General features: G+C 38.4%; 1 protein-coding gene and 1 long non-coding RNA gene across 2 annotated transcripts in view; both read left to right on the top strand.

Moving 5' to 3' along the window:
* DPYD (dihydropyrimidine dehydrogenase) overlaps positions 1 to 18,146 on the top strand; it is a 349,307-nt gene that overhangs the window by 296,188 nt on the left and 34,973 nt on the right. The window contains exon 20 of the mRNA XM_026853962.1: positions 932 to 1,111. Within this exon, the coding sequence (XP_026709763.1) occupies positions 932 to 1,111 (180 nt within the window). The remainder of the gene's footprint in view (positions 1 to 931; positions 1,112 to 18,146) is intronic.
* LOC113483157 overlaps positions 8,964 to 18,146 on the top strand; it is a 23,392-nt gene continuing 14,209 nt past the window's right edge. Inside the window, exons 1-2 of the long non-coding RNA XR_003398968.1 lie at positions 8,964 to 8,976; positions 13,982 to 13,988. This is a non-coding gene — a long non-coding RNA (uncharacterized LOC113483157). The remainder of the gene's footprint in view (positions 8,977 to 13,981; positions 13,989 to 18,146) is intronic.

Raw genomic sequence — 18,146 nt, 5'->3', positions numbered from 1 at the left:
AAGCTCTGAAGGTCTGGGTTCATTGCTTTATATGTTTATGAAGCTGTACTGCTATCTGTGTTTCTAAAGTATCTAAAATAAAGTGGCCTGGCCTCCCAGTATCACTGACTGGCAAATGGTGATTAGCAGAAGGGGACTGTACTGTTCTGTGCCTGGCAACGCTCACCCATACTTAGAGGTCAACTTAACTCAGGTGTTTACTGAGACACTTCTGTTGTAGCCAGATTATTCTCAGGTGTATCCAGTGAAAGGACAAGAGGCAACGGGCACAAACTGGAACATGAGAAATTCCATTTAAATATAAGAAAAAACTGCAAGGGAGATTAAACACTGGACCAGGTTCCCCAGAGAGATTGTGTAGTCTCTATCTTTGGAGATATTCAAACCCTGACTGCATATGGTCTTGGGTAACTTCCTCTAGTTGACTCTTCTTTGAGCTGGGAGGTTGGACAAGACAGTCCCTAAAGGTGCCTTGCAACCTCAGCAAGTCTGTGGTTTGTTTGACTGGGACATAACTGGATATGTCTGTGCTTGCTGAACAGAGTAGGCTGGGGAATATCACTGTCTGTCTGCAGGCAAAGATCTGAGCATAGCTGGTGGTTTGCCAGTGTGCTTGACACGCTCAGCATCAGTGCGCTGGAAGACACATTGGGACTGGGCTTGCAGACTTACTTCTAAACAGCCTTCAGGTCTGGTCTAAGAGCTGACATAAGGAAACCTAGGCATAACTAGTGTTATTGAGTCCTTTTTTACCTGCAGTGGTGGTATCATGACATAGAATTAAGCAGCCAATTAATACCCTGAATTCTTGTAATTCTTTCCCAGTGAAATTGCAGGAAGAGTCACTTGATAATTGGTAAGTCCAAAGAACTTGCTAATTCCATATGCTTCTCTGCCAGGATATAGCTGATAGATGGCTTACATTTCATAGGTGTGCAGTGCAATCCAGAATCAAGATTTCACTGTTATTGATGACTACTGCACTGGACTGCGAGCTCTTCTTTACCTGAAAAGCATTGAGGAACTTGAAGACTGGAATGGACAGAGTCCTGCAACCATGAGCCATCAGAAAGGAAAACCAGTACCTAGAATTGCTGATCTGATGGGAAAGGTTTGTTATTTCATTGTCTTTCCTGTATAATGATGCTATGTCTTGGCTTTGAATGCAACTCCATAATCACTGTATGCAGTTACTGCTACTTACCTTGGTCAACCACTACTGCTGTCACAATTAGTCACCAAGTCTTTTTCCTTCTGAGCATTAACAAATATCTGAAGGCAACTCAAGAAGATAAACTTGAAATGACTTGATACAGGATAACATTTTTACTATAAATATGATCTCTCTACTTTATTCATAACATCATGTCTTTTACAAAGGTGTAGGATGTAAAATTACACAGTTCTAGAACTGCTTGTTTTAATGAAACTCAACTTGATTCAGATTGATCTAATATTGTGCCAGAAGTTCCTGGGTGTTCCAGCCACAGTGCAACATTCAGGAGACATGAAAGCCCCCTAGCACTGGACCTGACCAGCTGAGACAGCTTGTCACAAAGCAGCTGTTAGTTGGAACACTAGATCAGGTAGGAGTGGCTCTTTGATCACTGTACCTGAGCATCCCATGGTCTTTCATGTGTGCTGACTCCTAAACCCCCTACAAGGCAGGGAAGTTCCAGATGAGGAACAGTGACACTGAATAATTTAATATATTCTGGAAGATCATTTAAGCCTAGAAAGTCTATGATGGAATAGGAATGTGAATTATGGTCTCTCTGAAATCCTAACCTCTGGACTGTCTTTCCTCTCTGCTCTAGTAGTTCCCTGCTACAAAAGCATCTTTGGAGATTTTTGCCAGATGCATGGGATGCAGCCGCCCCAGTACTGCTCACTCCTCCACCAGGACACTGGCTGATCCATGCTGAGAATCAGGGAGGTGTAACTGGCTTCCCACTGATGCCCCACTGCTTACTGCTCTAAGCAAAATACCTGCACAGCAGGGAGGCTGAGCTTTTGTTTCTGGTTACTAGAGGGGATCACTTTGAAGACTGATTTCAGTTATACATCATGCCTATTGATTATCCTTCCAAAAATCTGATATAACACTGTTGAAAATGTTGTAAAAAGTAAAGAATTACAAAAGAATAGGATTTGGAGTGTTAGAAACCTCCAAATCTCTGCTTATCGTTGCTGATGACTGGAGTTGGATTTAGCAGGAGATTAGAGACTCCTATATTGTTGTTGTTCTCTGTGGAGCTCTGAAAATTATAACATTACCTTCCAGGAGAAAAGACAATCCTATTCCTAAAGCTCTGGATAATACGCTGCTTAAAAATAAAACAAGATATAAGCAGTTTCATTTTCATCTACTTATGTTAAGCAGTTAAACCAAGCTCACAGGGTTATATCTAAAATTCCTTCCTTTAACACCTGTAGAAACATACACAGCATTTCCAGCTCATATAACAGAGATTTGTTCCAATTCTTCTTTAAAGCTGCATTCAGCATACTATCTTTGTATCACCTTTGTATTTTACTAAACAGACAACTATTGTCAAAGATGTTTCTCATGTCCTTTTGAACGAGAAAAAAAATTATAATTCTTAGACTTTTCTGCTTGTCACTACATCAATAATTAACTGTAAAAAGGTAACATGAAAAGATGCTTTAAGGAAGCATTTAATAATTCAAAGGAATCTTAACTTGAAACAGGTCACATGAAAAAGAATGAAAAACAAAGCCCTATGTAATCTTGTCTGGCTATCTCTGTTAGACTTTTAAAAGGAACAAGTCATACAGAATATAACTGATTGTGTAGTAGGTTGATAAGGTAGTGATATGTTTAGGCATAAATTCAGGATGACTGTTTGTCCAGGAATGAACATTCAAGGTAAAAAGAAGAAAAATATAATACAACATGAGTAAAAGGAAATACCATGATAAATGATCCTACTAGGGGCAATCAAATACAAAGGTTTGATATCATTAATATTTATAATATCATAATTAGCAAGAATGTGCCTAAGCAGTATTATTAGTGTAACTAATTATGTTATCATAAACTAAGTTTGCAGTATTATAGGAATCAGTATTCTTACTTTCATAAATTATTATCAATATTGGATTTCATGTACTTGTGCCTAGTAAATTTAGTTAAGTACTGTAGTTTCATCTAGATTCAAACACAAATATCTAGTTTGATTGGTAGAAAGTCATAACGCACACTTCTGATTCTCTTTCTAAAATAAATTCAGTAAAAAGCATGTCCTTACTCTCTATTTGGAAAAGACAAGATAGCCGGTTGATGTTTTATATGTTCTCATCAATAAAAGTAATGTGTAGGAATGTATATGTTATATGTGGAGTAAAATGTGACAACCAAAATCCTGCAGTCAGATTTTAAAAACTTACAAGGAGCTGTCCAAGTTTGTCTTGGTATTACTATTGAGATGAAATGCAGTATCTTCAGTAACGCTCCATAGAATCTAAACAGTGAATACTGATGAACTTTTGCATTAAAAAAAAAAAAAAAAAAAAAAAAGAAAGTGAATATGCTAATTTTGATATGTTGGTTTTTTGGTGCAGAAAATTTAAAAATATAAAGGAATCAGCCTCCATTTTGTTACAAAATTCCTGTTAATTTTCATATAGAATCATGAGGATAAGAAGTTCAGGCAATTGACGATGTAATGAGAATGAACTGAGGTACAAGAATTATTTTTGACAGCATCGTGAACCACCTGCCTTCTGACTGTATACAAATTCATTAAGCCTCTCTCAGTTTTGAATGTATTACAGACTTAGGACCAGTCCTATTCCCAGCTAACTATGTTCATAATAGTATCTATTTTGATTCACAGTGCAATATTGAATGTTAATGTCCATATTTTTATATAGCAGTGCACTGTTCTTTTGATGATTCATTTTCTGATCTGGTTTCAGCATCAAACAGATGCTGAGTGCAGAGTGTTCCAGTAGAGTTCTGCGATGAAATGGTACAGTATTTGATGACCAGAGTAAACTAAAAGACACTTTCTTCTAAATGGTACACCAGACATCAAAGTGGAGCTGTCTTGCTATGCAGTCACCAGATAAATGACAAACTGAACAGTTATCACTGTCAGTTGTTACATTTATCACAATCATTTTCTTCCTCAACAATACTAAAATGCTGTGCTAAATAGTGTAATATAATCAGCAGTTTAATAGCAAACATATCAACTTTTGGCTGAAAAGTGGAATCATGTTGATTAGTACCTGTTCATGCTTCTGCATTAGTAAAACTAATACTTTCATCTGATAATTTATAGCCTTCAACATATGAGAAGCATCATAGCATTGAAAAATATTTTGGAAACTTGAGCGCTGTTTTTATGTTTTTCACTGTTGTAGAATGTATTTTTTGATATGTAGACCCTAAATTTATCATCTTTGAGCCAGCTAGTACATAGTCTTTTCAATAGGACTAGCTCTTCCCTTTTGCTAACGTAGCAGTTGCTGCTGGAGTCAATAGTTGCCATGGTCCAGGATGTGACCTGTGGTACCACGCTGCCTGAAATAGCTTAGAAATGTTAACCTCAGTCTTGGCTTCCAGTCACCGGGTGGTACTGTTTTCCATAGTTCCACAGTTTTCCATATTTTATTCATTCTTTCCTGTGGTTGTAGCCTTATCCATAACTGCTCCAAACACAGTTCTAGCACAGATGCTGCATCAGACTCACAGAAGTGGACAAAGCCAGTCTTCTGGGCTTCCTTTGTCATTGCTTTTCTGGTGTCTTATTTAGTTATTTTTTTTCCTGTGGGTGGGCCTGACATTTGAAGCCTTGACACATATCATTAATATCACCTCTAAATCACCTTTCCATTAAATGCATGGAATAAAACTTGTCATCTTGTTTCAGCTATAATCTCAGTTTGCAAATCTCGACACGGAGATGAGAGAATGGCAAGGTAATGATGACACCAGACTGCTTCTCACTGACTCCCTCGAGGAAGAACTTGTAAAAGCACTTACCTCAGCATGAATTTATAACTGAGATTGAGTGCATGATGCAATCAGGCAGACAGTTAAGATCTAGATCATGCTCTTACAACCCAAAGTTGTTAGGGTAGCTGCATAAGAAGGAGGGAGAGCACAGGTAGCATCCCTATTATCCAAAATTAACAGAACTGGGTTTTTAAATAGTGTTCCTGAGTTTCTTAGGAAGATACATGACCAGGACTGATAAAGATTAAGTCTCTTCTCACCAGGTATCTGGATAAGGTACAGTATTCCCCAGAGGTGCAATTTTATCTCCTGTGTGTAGTCACTGTCTCACCTTCTCTGTTTATTACAGAGCTCATTTATTAGTTGCTCACTGATCTTACTGCAAAAAGATGAAGTGATAATGTCCCAGAAATGCACTCTTGTCAGCGGGTGATCATAGAAGTGGTATAGTGTTTTTCTGTATTAACTTCCACCTAATGTCAGCTATAAAAATCATACCTAATGCAGTGGCCTCTATACATGCCAGGTAGCTAAACATTAAAAATGTCAGTGTGTTCAGTTGGTAGGTGTGGGTTTATAGGAAGAGATAAATATATATGGATGCTTCATACCTTGTTTTGCAAAAACTGATGTTTGTTTGATCATGTCTAAAGTTTAAAAAACTAAAGAGAAATTTAAGTATCTTGATTGAAGAAATATCCAAAGCCCAAAACAAACTTGTTTTCATAGTGGATCCTCCTCAAGACTGTGCTGTATTAAAAACGTTAAAGCCTCATCTGATAAAAACACAATTATAGAAGGTGGTTTTCTCCAGCAGACAGATGAGGGACAATGATCCTGAACATGCAAAGTGTATGAACTTCAGTGAAAATTCTCATCACCTTAAATTTAGCAAGCTGCTGATTTTGTTCTCTGAATCTATGGGCACTAAAAGTTGAGTCTTATGAACAGTACAAACCTGCTAAATTCTAACTTGACTGCAGTCAAATATAAATAGCCTTTTGAATGGCAGAGAAAAGATCTTGCTATGCTATCAAGATTTCATACAAAATATCAAATTAGCTCTTCTATTAAATAAATAAATAATAAGTGAAACCAGTCATGCAAGAACAGTATTGCAATGCATGCACCAAGTTTTGGCTGCCTTCAGATTCTTCAAGACCTCTGACTGACTTCACTGAGCAGAGGTGTTCACCTGTCATTTTTGGAACTTCTCCTGTTGTTCATGGAGGCAAGTTTGCCCATTATGTTAAAGAACTGTCCCTTTTTTTCCCAACACTGTATAAAGAAGACAAAACAAGTGGTATTTGTGGCCATGTCAAGAAATACAGACCATCTCATCATATGGTGGTATAGAGATTGCAATAAAAAATTTAACATCGATGAAGAAACCCTTTTTTCCATATTGCCATCACCAGTTCTGAAGAGTCAGAAGGGAGAAAAAATTAAAGTTTAGGCTGTTTGATCCTTTTTCGTATTAGCTAAGGCTTGCATCTCTCAGCCAGGCAAAGCCTCGTGAGGGTAAGCCAGTACTGATCAAGAAATCTCTTGGCTTAAGATATTATGGGGACTGTTGCTGCACGTGCTTGTTGGGTTGACCGAAAATAAGGCTCTGCCAAAATCTATTGCACCAGCATCTGCAGGTGGATGAGGAAGTCCTTTCCCTCTCTCAGTCTTTCATCTCCTCCCCTGATGTGGTGAAAGGTCTCCACAGGTGTGGCTCCAGATGGGAGCCTGATGGTCCCTCTGTGGAGCACCACCAGTAGCATTTCGGGGAGTGCCAGCAGAGGAGACCTCTGCAACCTCACTGAGCAAGTCGCGCTTACCAGGTTTGCTGCTGTTGATGAACCTCCCAGCGTCTGCAAGCTGAAAGCAATTATTAGCAATCCCTGGCCTGACCAATTTGTAGAAAAAAAGGACCTCTCTAATTTTTTTTCTTTTCCCCTAACTGGTCTATTATGGAAGTTTATGTTGTGATTATCTACAGTGCTGTTTCTCATGGAGACTGCACGTTGTTACATAAAAATGTATCTTCCCTAACGGTGAAGCCATTTGCAGTAGAAATGGATAAAACAAAAGGGACTAGGATTATTAAAGTGGATTTAAAGTAGTTTAATCTTTGTGGGTTTTATATGTGCTGTATGCTAAATTTGCTTCGAGCACTGAGTTTAAAGTTTCATATTCACAGCCAGTAAATGTGGCTATTAAGAAACAATGTATTCATGTTAACTCCTTGGCTGTGGCGGTTTTAGTGCATTCACTGCTGGCAACGGACATCAAGCCAGGAAAATCCAACTCCTGATGCAAAAGGATTTTAAAAAAATATCCAGGCACTGCCAAAAATACATAATTCTTTTTTTGTACTCTGCAGTTTGTTTTACTTGGGGAAACGGCCTGGTCATACCCTGCAGCATGCATTCATTACAGTGATCTTTGACTGGCAGATGCAGAGTAATAAGATGCATATTTTAGTGCTTATTATAATACCCTGTCCAAAAACAACTTGACAAATTTGTGATTTCGACAGTATCTCATTTTGCTGGCTGCAGTGCTCTGTGATTGCATGGTCCACGTGGCTTCCAGATTATGCATACCACCAATACTGCTCATTAAAATGGCCACAGTTCACCAGTTTCGGTAGCTTGGAACGAACTTGGAATGAATTATTATACAACAAAGAGGCTGCTGTCATGCAGAACAAAAGACAAGCAAAAGAGAGCTTTGGCTTAATGAGGCTAAGTGAGTGTCTCCCCTGCATCACCAGCTACTTGACGGCCTTTGAGCATGGATTTTTTTCTCCACAGGCCAAAACCTTTGGTCTATTATTTTGTGTTTATGCACCTTGAGGCTAATATACATTTTAATATGCTGCACATGGAGAAAAAAATCAGCCTTTAGATTAGAACATGTGCACTCCCTGTTAAGTTAATGACAGCCGAACATAGAGATAAATTTAGGTTTTCATATTTAATTATAGCACAGTGCAGTACGTTTAGCAAGGATAAATTGCACTATTATTATGCTTCATTTTTTTTGACATCTTTTCATATTAACCATGCGCACTTACCCCCACTTCCTCCCCAGTGTCACACATAATGTCTCTGTGCATCATCCTTCTCTAACACCATTAATTTTTTATTCTGTACAGTTGTATATGTATTGTTGTATTTGTTCCTTAGGGTTAGCTTGCTAGTTGGATAAAGCCATTCAAAACAGCCCTTGTGTTAGGTGATCTACATAAGCAATAAGGACAGAAAAGACATAAAAAGAACTGGCCTCCATGGCCAGACATGGCTTCTCACATCTGCTCCCAGAGCAGGGGTTCCCAGCCCTTCTCCCCTGATGCTTTCAGTGCAGTGTGCGCTGTCTGCGACTGCAGAATAGTAGCCCCTTTCTCAAGCAGCTGAACTAGAAAAGCCATAGAAATAATGCGTGGAAGGTTAAATGAGTTCTACAGAATTTTGTAGTTGGATAATATTAATACGGACAATAGTGGTAATATAAAATGTCTCTGTCATGAAGAACTTAGTGTTGTTTTATTGTATAAGAACTAAAACAGAGCTAATGTTTCAAGGTGGTATGTGCTGTTTGTTGGGGCTTTGTACATGCATTGCCTCTGTTTGTCAGAATGGTTGCTCCAAGAATAGCACAGGAATTAGGCCAGACCTCAACCCTATGGAAGACAATATGAAATTAAACATAGAGGCAAGCTGGCATGCAATTCAGGCTTTGCACATCCTTATCATGTTTTAATGGGAATATTTGACAATTTCTGGGCTGCCATCACATTTGGTGGTGATGTTGGATTATTTGTTGCTACCTGAGAGAGCTTTTAGATTAGCTTTCAGATCTGGGCTGAGCTATTCAGGTAGCTGTGGTTTGTGAAAAATATGATTGCATGCTTCACAAAATTAAGGAAATACTGCTATTTTCCAAAGTGGATTAGAGCAGGTAATAACTCATAGGAAGAAGATTTTCCTCCTCCTGCTGTGTGTATAAGCAAGTAGAAGATATTATGCTACAGGCTTATTCCTAGATTATTCCTTATTGGATAGTTGTTTCATGACAAAAGACACTGTGGCTTGATGACCAGAGGGTCATGACAGGAATAATAATCACTATATGAAAGGGTGTCTGGATCTTGGTGATAAAGCATTCCTCATCGCAATCAGTCAGCACTTGCTGGTGCAAGAATTTTCCTCAATGGCAGAGATCAGCTTTTTCATATTCATTGAGAGCAAATCAGTCTCTCTCTCTCCCTCTCCTTCTCCCCCCTCTTTCTCCAACCTTCAGTTCTGTACCAGCTTTTACTGCCAAAGAGATTTTTCTTTGTCAGGTGAAACTCACAGAGTTTGGGATGTTTAGGACAGTATTCATGGGATTGGTATTAGTTGCAGAGCCTTATTCTTTGTGGCTTCACTGTTTAAAGCCCTGGTCAGTAGTGATTGATAGCTAATTGTCTACAGTTCAAGCACTAGAAAATGTGTTGGCAATTAATTTATGTGTGCAAAACTCTTCTCACTGATTTTGTAAGTGCAGATTTTGATGCAAATTGCATCCATGAAAGCAAGGTTGTGCCTTTCAAAGTGTAAGATCTATAATTACTAGTCTGAGAACCTGATGATATGAAATTCTTCCTCTAGAATCTACCCCTAGTGAGGGAAGTAATTTATTAACAATATTGTGTATTTCTAAGCAGTACTTCTAACCATCTTCTTATTCATTAAGCACTAGTAAAATGCTTGATTTTATATGAGATGTAGTCTTACAGATTTGCAGTCTATATCCTACAGACATCCAGATGGTTTAGAAACATCTATGCAATCAGAAATGTCTCTCTGTACCTACAGGTAGCTGTTATTAGTAAAACCCACTTTTATTTATGTGTTCCCATTTTGTTTATGGTACTAGTCACAGATGTACTTACTGATGTGCATGTAAAGACCTGGACTTTTAGCTTCTGAAAGAATCATTGTCCATTTAAATTTGGAAGGCTGTTTACTTGAATAGAAGGTGCTCTGTGGACCACCATGCTCCATGCAATAAACTGCAAAACAAAGTCTGTGGTATTGGTCATAGACAACGGACTAAGTATTCATTTTCAGCCTGTTTTCTAATAATTGTGTTTTTCTTCTGCTAATTTTGAGAGTAATTTTGTCTACAGCATCTCTTAATTCTCTTAGGAACAAGTCTGGCCCTTAAGCATGTAGTGATGTGCACAGATGTACAAGAAATCTAGAAGGAGTGATTTATGGGGAGAGGCTAAAGAAGCTAAAACACTTACATATCCATATGCCCTGCCTAAATGATGCGTGTAAACATAAGAGATGGAGAACTCGGTGGTCTACAAATATTTGAAGTTTGCAATCAATTGAGAGAGGGGAATTTTATGATGTAGAGTGAGAATTCAACCAAGACTGATGAGTTGAATTGGAAAAAAAAAAGGAAGTGTTCAGGAAAAGCAAGAGAAAATTTATCCTGATTGGAAGGAAAGTCTTTTTGTAGAAATAATGGAGGTTTCATGCTGGGTTGTTGAGATTAAAGGTAGGGAGGAATTTCAAAACTTGAATGCATGAGGTCTAACAGAAGTACTGCCAGGAGAAATTTCAGGTTGACAGGAGTATGTGCTGGACTTGTAGACTTTTCCTGTCTGATTTGCACAAGCTAGCCTATGGCCCTTTCCACCATTTCAGCTGCACACTAGGGACTATCCTTGGAAGCTGCTGCATCCTAACAAAGTGTTCAGACAGTGACTCAGTATAAGCCACTGGAGCTAACAGTATCTAATAATATGAAATTGAAATGTCTTTTTGCTTAAAGATTAAGATCATACTTAAGGAACATGGTTATGTCCTTTCCCACCTATTTTATTGTTATTGCCATAAAAGACTTTTGAAGGTTTTTCTGTAACCTTGTGAGGTTTTGATCCAACCACATGGATGCCTCAGCAGTCAGAGCAGTATTTTTTGAGTTCTTATGAACAAATGGATTAAAAATGTCTTTCTGTTTCATTGCCCATTAGTCATACACTGGCACAAGGCAACTGTGCCAGTAACTGAGCAGTGGGGCACACCATCTCTACATGCAGGAGTTTGGAAAAGATATTTCTGCACTTCGCTGACCTATTCATGCTGTACAGAATTCATTAAGGCCCAGAAACTGTGTTTGGGATGTTCCAGGGAACAAATACAGCCAGCCTGTAATCTGCTGCTCCACAGCACATTGGGGCTCTGTAATAGTTTGAAGGGGCCTGGCAAGAATTTTATTGATTTCTTGGGATCTCATTCAGGCTGATGCACTTGGGTACTCTGATGGCTGATGTTTAAGAACACCTACCCTAGCTGTTATTAAGAAGGTGGGTCTAATCCTGACCTAGGTAAGACCTTGTTTGCCCTTCATTCAACTCAGCAGACAAGTTTTAATGAAATAGCTCCCTTTTATTTTTCATGCCACAGCTGTGTTTTGACTGCCACATTTGGAACTATCCAGTGTAAGGAAGTCACTGTATAACCTGTATGTTGGTCAGGAGATGTCATATATATCTGTTCTTTCATTAATCATTTTGTCTCTTTCTTGTTTGACTGCTTGGAATAATTAATGCTTTTTTTTTTTGCTATTACCATGTTGTATTTCTTCCAAATTTCTGTTTTATTTATACATAAAAGCTATAAAATATCTTATTGTTTTATACAGTATGTCTGGATTCATGAGAAACCCAGAAGTGTATCACTCAAATAGTACAGGTTTTTTAGATTGTTTAAGACAAGACCTTGCAGTTGAGTTTAAAAGTAATTCAATTCTAGAACCTATTGATTATAATTTTATTTATTCATACTACCCATCATTACAGCATAGAGCATTATATCCTATATGCTAATCATTATTTACTATTTTATGAATAGTTGTGCTCTCTTTTTAAATATTAAATATATGTCAAAAGGCATCTTCCAGACCAAAAGTCTCATCCAGACTCTCCAGCAGTTTTTCACTGCTCTTTACTAAGCCTTCTTTCAAATGCTGAGCACTCCTGACACTTTGAAACATCCATTTCAAAAATTTCCATTTGTAGATTTTAAACCATTGTAAACCCACAAAGCTCTATAAGCACAAATATATCTACATTTTCTCCTTTACTAAAAATGTATCACTAAGCTGTAAACAACTCACATGCCATTTACATTGGCATAAATGATATTCTGAAACCTCTAAACTTACCTGTTAAAGCAGGAAAACAAGAAATCCTTTGGCAACTGTAGCATGAGTGTGCCTTTCATAGTCACCATTTGTATAAGAGCACCCAGAAGAAGGGAGCATGGCCTCTCGGAGCTGCCATTGTGGGTGGTACAGTGAAGGGCCATTAAACGCCTCATGCTCCAGAACTCCCCTCTGTCTTCACAACCAAGTCATGATCATTCATTAGATAGACTGCAGCCATTTCATTAGCAATTTTGTCATAGCTTGGTTTTTGACCTTCATTGCCTGGTCTGTGGATGGGTTTCTATGCCTGCTACTGGATTTTGGATTTAATTACCAGGATAAAGAAGATAGAGGAGAAACTTAGTGTTTACATTTTTCCATAGGACTTAGTTTGGGTTTATGTTGTTTATCACTGAGGTATTTTTGTCTACATAGTGTGAATTGTTTGCAAAGGTATTTATAACAACATTTGGGTGATGAATGTGCAGTCTGAAAAGCTTGAAAGTCTGCCTCTCTGCCTGCATTTTTAAAAAGCATTTCCTTCCCATTCAGTTTGTGTCTTTAGTTGTCTAGTTGTTAAATGACAGTTTGGGAGGTGATGCCTGTGTGAAGTCATGGACACTGTTTTGACTGTGTGAGCACTGATTCATAATTCAGCACACACCGAGAATTGAGCATTTATTTTGCAGTGAAGTCTTAACACAGTCTATTATAAGTATCCCACTTAACTGTACAAATACCGTCCCCAGCTTGTTCACTAAGAGGTCTCAATTTATGGTATCTGACTGTCTGAATTGACCTTAGAAATCTCCAGCACAAGGAATGAAGTCCCTAACTGTAAGCATTGAAATCAGTTATCAGGACATTGGAATAGATAAACATTACACACTCAGAGTGGGATTTATTTGCCTCTAGATGTGGTTTAAGACCTTACAGGTGTCTGAGGTATCTGTGCAGTTCTGGATCTTGGAGCATGGCACTGGAAACTTGCATTGGGATGAATTAATACTTTCCTGCCTAGAAGTTTAGTGTGGTTCAGACACTGAAAGCTTGACAGGCAGAAATACACAGTCAAAAAAGGATGCAGGAAGCTGTTTCCAAAAGTCTATCCTCTCTCAATGAGGGAGACCATTACTTCTCCACAGGGAGCAAAGAGTTTAAGTGAAATACTGACCCAGGCTTACTGCTTCTAGGGGTGCTGTCAGACTGAAGGGGTTGAGGCATTTGTCCAAAATGTCATCTAATGTTTTGAGCTTTTTGAAATAAAAAATATATGTGCAGCCATGCATATGTGCATGCATGTGCAAGAAGTGTTTTGTAATGTTTGTGTTTCTCACCTGTTCTGCAGAGATGTCCTGAAACTTTAGACAGGTTCCCTCTTGCTGCAGTCAGGGATGCAGAGAAGACTAGAGGACTCCAAAATTTTGGATTCCACAACTGATGGGACCACCTCATGTGGTCACTCTCCCCAAAAATAGTGTCAACCATAAGGGTTTTTCCTGAAAGCTCGTTTTAGAAACCCAGAACTGGGAACTGTGATGTCACATTTAAGCCCATCTAGCTCAAAGACAAGTAAGGCTCTGCTGTTAGAGCCTATCCCAACTGACTGAGGTTCATTTATAGAGTGGAATTGCTTCAGGATATGACAAATGGTTCTTGAATAGTACCTGGGTACATTGAATGTTTGCCTACACATCTCTATTGGAATAATTGTTAGTTCAGTTAAAATTCGTTTTTACTTCACTCAAGGCTAGCTTTGTCATTTAGCCATGATATAATAAGTTGCTAGTGTGAAAGGGACTGTGTCACAACATAACTTGCTTTCAGTTTCAATCATTCAGCCCAACACAAGAAAATTCTATAATGCAATTGCAATGATAAGTTAGACACTCAAGAATTAGATAGGTAGTGGTGGATTCATGAAAATCTCAGGTCATAACCAGTGAAGTCTCCCTGCCTCAGTCCCATAAGGGTACTTTAATTTTCTTCCTGTCTTGCAGCTCATAAACATGCTTGTCTTCACAACACACACCATATGCTGTTGGAAAAGGGCTGTAAAGTTTTATAGATATATTTGAGGGTATTATAAAAGTATAATAAAGTAAAAATAATGCAAAGAAATAGAAATCATTGAACAACTGAATTACAAAATTAGGCTGGGATGGTTTTATTGCATTTAGTTTCTACTTGGCTTTTACAATCATGAAGAGATAGAATTCTTTTTAGAATTAAAATTAAGAATTTTGATTTTAACGATACTTGTAAACATTTGCTTAAACACAAATAATTTCAGTATGTTGCTGAAGACTATTTAGTTTTAGCTCAGTCAGTACAAAACTAATTTCTGATGTTTATCTTTCAAAAATGTTTTACTTGGTTTCAGAGAAATATTTCTAGTTCAGAGGTGAAAGGTTTTACTCATACAGATTGAAATGTTAAGTAGTTAAGTAACATTACAGTGAAAGTTATAGTACAATAATAGTAGTGACCAAATTACAGATATTTTGTTTAATCTGAAATCAGTTTCAACCCAAAATGTGGCCCCTTTCCTTGGAAACACAGCAGAGAAAACAACATGATTGCTGTCAATAGTGCTGCCATCTTTTTCCTGTTTAGAAGTGAATAATACACCAAATGGTCACCTTGGAGATGAAGATGGACAGTAGGAAAGTCTGCTGATTTGAGTAGCATAGTTTACCTACATTCTCCCAGACAGAAGTTTCTGCAACTCAAAGTTTTCATTCCAATTTATGGGGTTTTTTTCCCCTCGAAAATCAGCTGGAGTACTGGACATCTGAACTTTTCCCATGGAGAGTCCTCTCAGAAACAGCTGCAAAGAAGTTCAGAATATTTCAGCACTTTCTCTCCTACAATAGCTCCACACTGGCTGTTCCTAGCTCACCCTCCATGGCCCTCCCGCCACCCTCTGCCCGTCTTGCCCTGTGAGTCCAGGCCCCGGGGAAGCTCTGTGCGAGCCGCCAGGAACCATGAACCCTGCTGTGGGGAAGCCTGGTAACCCTCATGGCCCAGACCTGACCACTGCATCTAACGTTCTGTAGAAGGGGCAGGCTGGCAATGAAAATTTTATGTTGCGATGTTTGTCTGGGCTTAAGTTCTGGAGGCATTTTTGAAAGATAACATGTAGCTTAGTGATCTGCACTACAACCAAACTGCTGGTTGTGAAGTGAGCTCAGACGAGAAGTTCAACTTTGTTTGTGTCCCTGATGGCTTTTATATACATAAGAACAGTAAGACTTTAAAAAAGGCTACTGGAAATTTTACTGTGATCTATTATAGCTGAGAGTATCTTAAATTATTCTTCATTCCTTATCACAGCAATCAGAAGCTTCAGATAAAGGTTTAAACGTGCTTTGCTTTGTCTCACTATAGGGGTACATTCTTTTCTTCAACTTATAAAAAATAAGAAGCCTTTTAAGACATACAAAGAATACAGCATGAAATTCAGAGTGTCTGTATCTGGTTTTCATGGGGGATGCTTGAAAGGAATTAGACTATTTTTCAGGGGAAACTTATGGCACACTGCTCGGGTATAAATTAACAACAATGAAAGTGGTAAATTAAAATTGTGACATCAATTTCATTTTTAGCTCTGCTTTACATTTATATAGAAGGATTTATTATTACCGTGATTTACCTTCTACTAAGAGGTAAAAGAAAGGAAAGTATGAAGTAGTAACAGTTGTAATTATCTTCTGGAAAACTTCAGCTTGCAGAAAATGCTGCAGCATGTCTGCTCAGAAACCAAAGTTGGTGCAAGCACACTAGGCCATCCTCCCTCCATTTCCTAGGCTGGATTCCCAGCATTTTCTGACACAGCAGTTCAGTTGTAAGGTTCAGCACACGTTGAAGGAAAGATCTGTCTTCTATCTCAGGTGAAGCACTGACTTCCTGTGTGGCCTCCAATTTATTTTTTTTTACCTCCTGGCTTCCTACATGTGCTGGCAATGAGGTGTGCTGGTGGCGTGGAAGCCCTAGATGGGACATCCCAGCACAGAATAGCAAACCAGCTCTTAGCTCTTTTCTTCGGCACTGTCAGTACTGAAGTTCCTTTGTATTTTACGTGCTAGATTAAACCCCAGGGGCAGGCTATAGCCTATGACTCCATTCATTCCTTGTGCTTGCTGGATTTTCAGCAATGCTCTGTTTATAACAAGATGTAAGGTGACTGAGTTGGCTTAGGAGCATGTCCACAACTGGAACAAGCTCCCACAGGACCTAAGATTCAGTTAGTGCCTTTGCCTTTTATCCTGAGAGTAAAAAGCACTTTTCCAACTTTGCCTTCTCTGTGCAGAAGTGCATCTATGTTGCTCTTTGCTATTGTTTTTTTCGGAAAGGAAATTACTAAAGTCAGTGAAACAAAGCAGCCTGTCCCATACACAAAGAATGAAAATGAGAGAGCAGGTGAGCCATGCAAGATAGGTGGTGTTCATTAGTTAACAGACACTGCTGGGATATTTTAATGATGAAGGTGACATAAAACCTTTGCAAGGGAAGACAACAATATGAAACAAGTGTCCATTTTATCTCATTTCTTTTGTCTTCTGGAGCAGAAACAGAGACACTGAGAGGCAGGCTCAAGAAACCTAATTAAATACTGAAAGGAAATTAAAATTAGTTCCCAGTTCTGTTGCCCAGACTGATTCTGTGCATACTCAATTTGTATTATTTTCAAAAAAAAGACATTATAACCAGAATTCTCAAGGTATTTCTCATTCTTGAAGACAGGAACTAGATGTTTGGGCTAGTCTTCAGATATGATCCATACTCCCAGTATTGTCATTAGGACCTGCCAAGTATTTGGCATATCTCAGATCAGTTCTGTTGTTAGAATAAGGAGTCAGTGAACCCCCAAACCTGCTAATTTCTGGGGGGAAATGTTTAAAGACTTTGAAGCAAAGTTTTCCTAAGGAAAAAACATTTGATAGCAAATTATATTAAATAACCTGAGTTCCCATGGAAGTAATTAAAGCTGTTATTTCACTTAGAAAGGAGAGTTGAATCAAAATATGATGATTTTATGATCTGTATATACCACTGATACAAGTTAAACTGTCAAAAAGAAAACTTCACAGCGTCCTGAGGTTACTTCACTTCCTAATTAAGACTACAGCAGCATTTTGCAGAGTGTGAAAGGAATTCTGTGTGGTGTAAAGTAGCTGTAGAAGGGAGAAATCATTCATTTTAAGGACACACCTGGTACAGGAGATTGCTTTAAGACTAGGTTGAAGATACAGCTCATACTTTGGCTCATGATGGAACATTGTTTATCTTCTTGGCTTTTTAAAGCTATAATTGTACTTCTATTTTGGAAAAAAAAAAAAAAAAGCTGAAGAGACGTCCTTATATGTTAAAAAGTGCAGTGATATCTGTGATAAATAAGTCCTCACTAGGACATACTTTTTATGGTTACACCATAAGCTTTGTAACTCTAGATCCTGAAAGTCCCCAATGACAAAGAATAGCGTTTATTGAAACTAGTTGGATGTTGCACTGTTTTACTTCACTCTTCCTGGGCACTGACATCAGAAGTGACTAGATTCCTATAGGCATCTATCTTCAGAAAGGAGAGATATGTCTGTACTTTCAAATTAAATGTGCCCGGGAATATTCCTAGGTGCTCAGGCCAGCTGGCACCGAGCAGCCTGTGCCGATGATCAGAAGCTGTTAGTCTCCAAAGCAGGTTGGCTGCAGGCAGGCTGCCTGCTGGGAACAGCTCCTGGAGCATGCTGACTTCCAAAGCTTCTCCCAAGAATTGCCTGGGACACTGATAGTCAGCACAGGCCAAAAGCAGGCAAGAAAATGTTGTAATGCTTTGTTAGGATAGATGACAATGTCCTTGTGCTGTGGAACGTTCCCAGACACTGATTTACTACTGTAGATACAGACTGAGTGTCTTGCAAAAGTCTAAAAAAAAAAAAAAAAAAAAAAAAAAAAAAAAAAA

This window comes from Athene cunicularia, assembly GCF_003259725.1.
Source record: "Athene cunicularia isolate RWA chromosome 8 unlocalized genomic scaffold, athCun1 chr8_part1, whole genome shotgun sequence".
NCBI lineage: Eukaryota > Metazoa > Chordata > Aves > Strigiformes > Strigidae > Athene > Athene cunicularia.
Note: the sequence above shows the minus strand (reverse complement) of the source record. Positions and strands in the feature narration are given on the sequence as shown.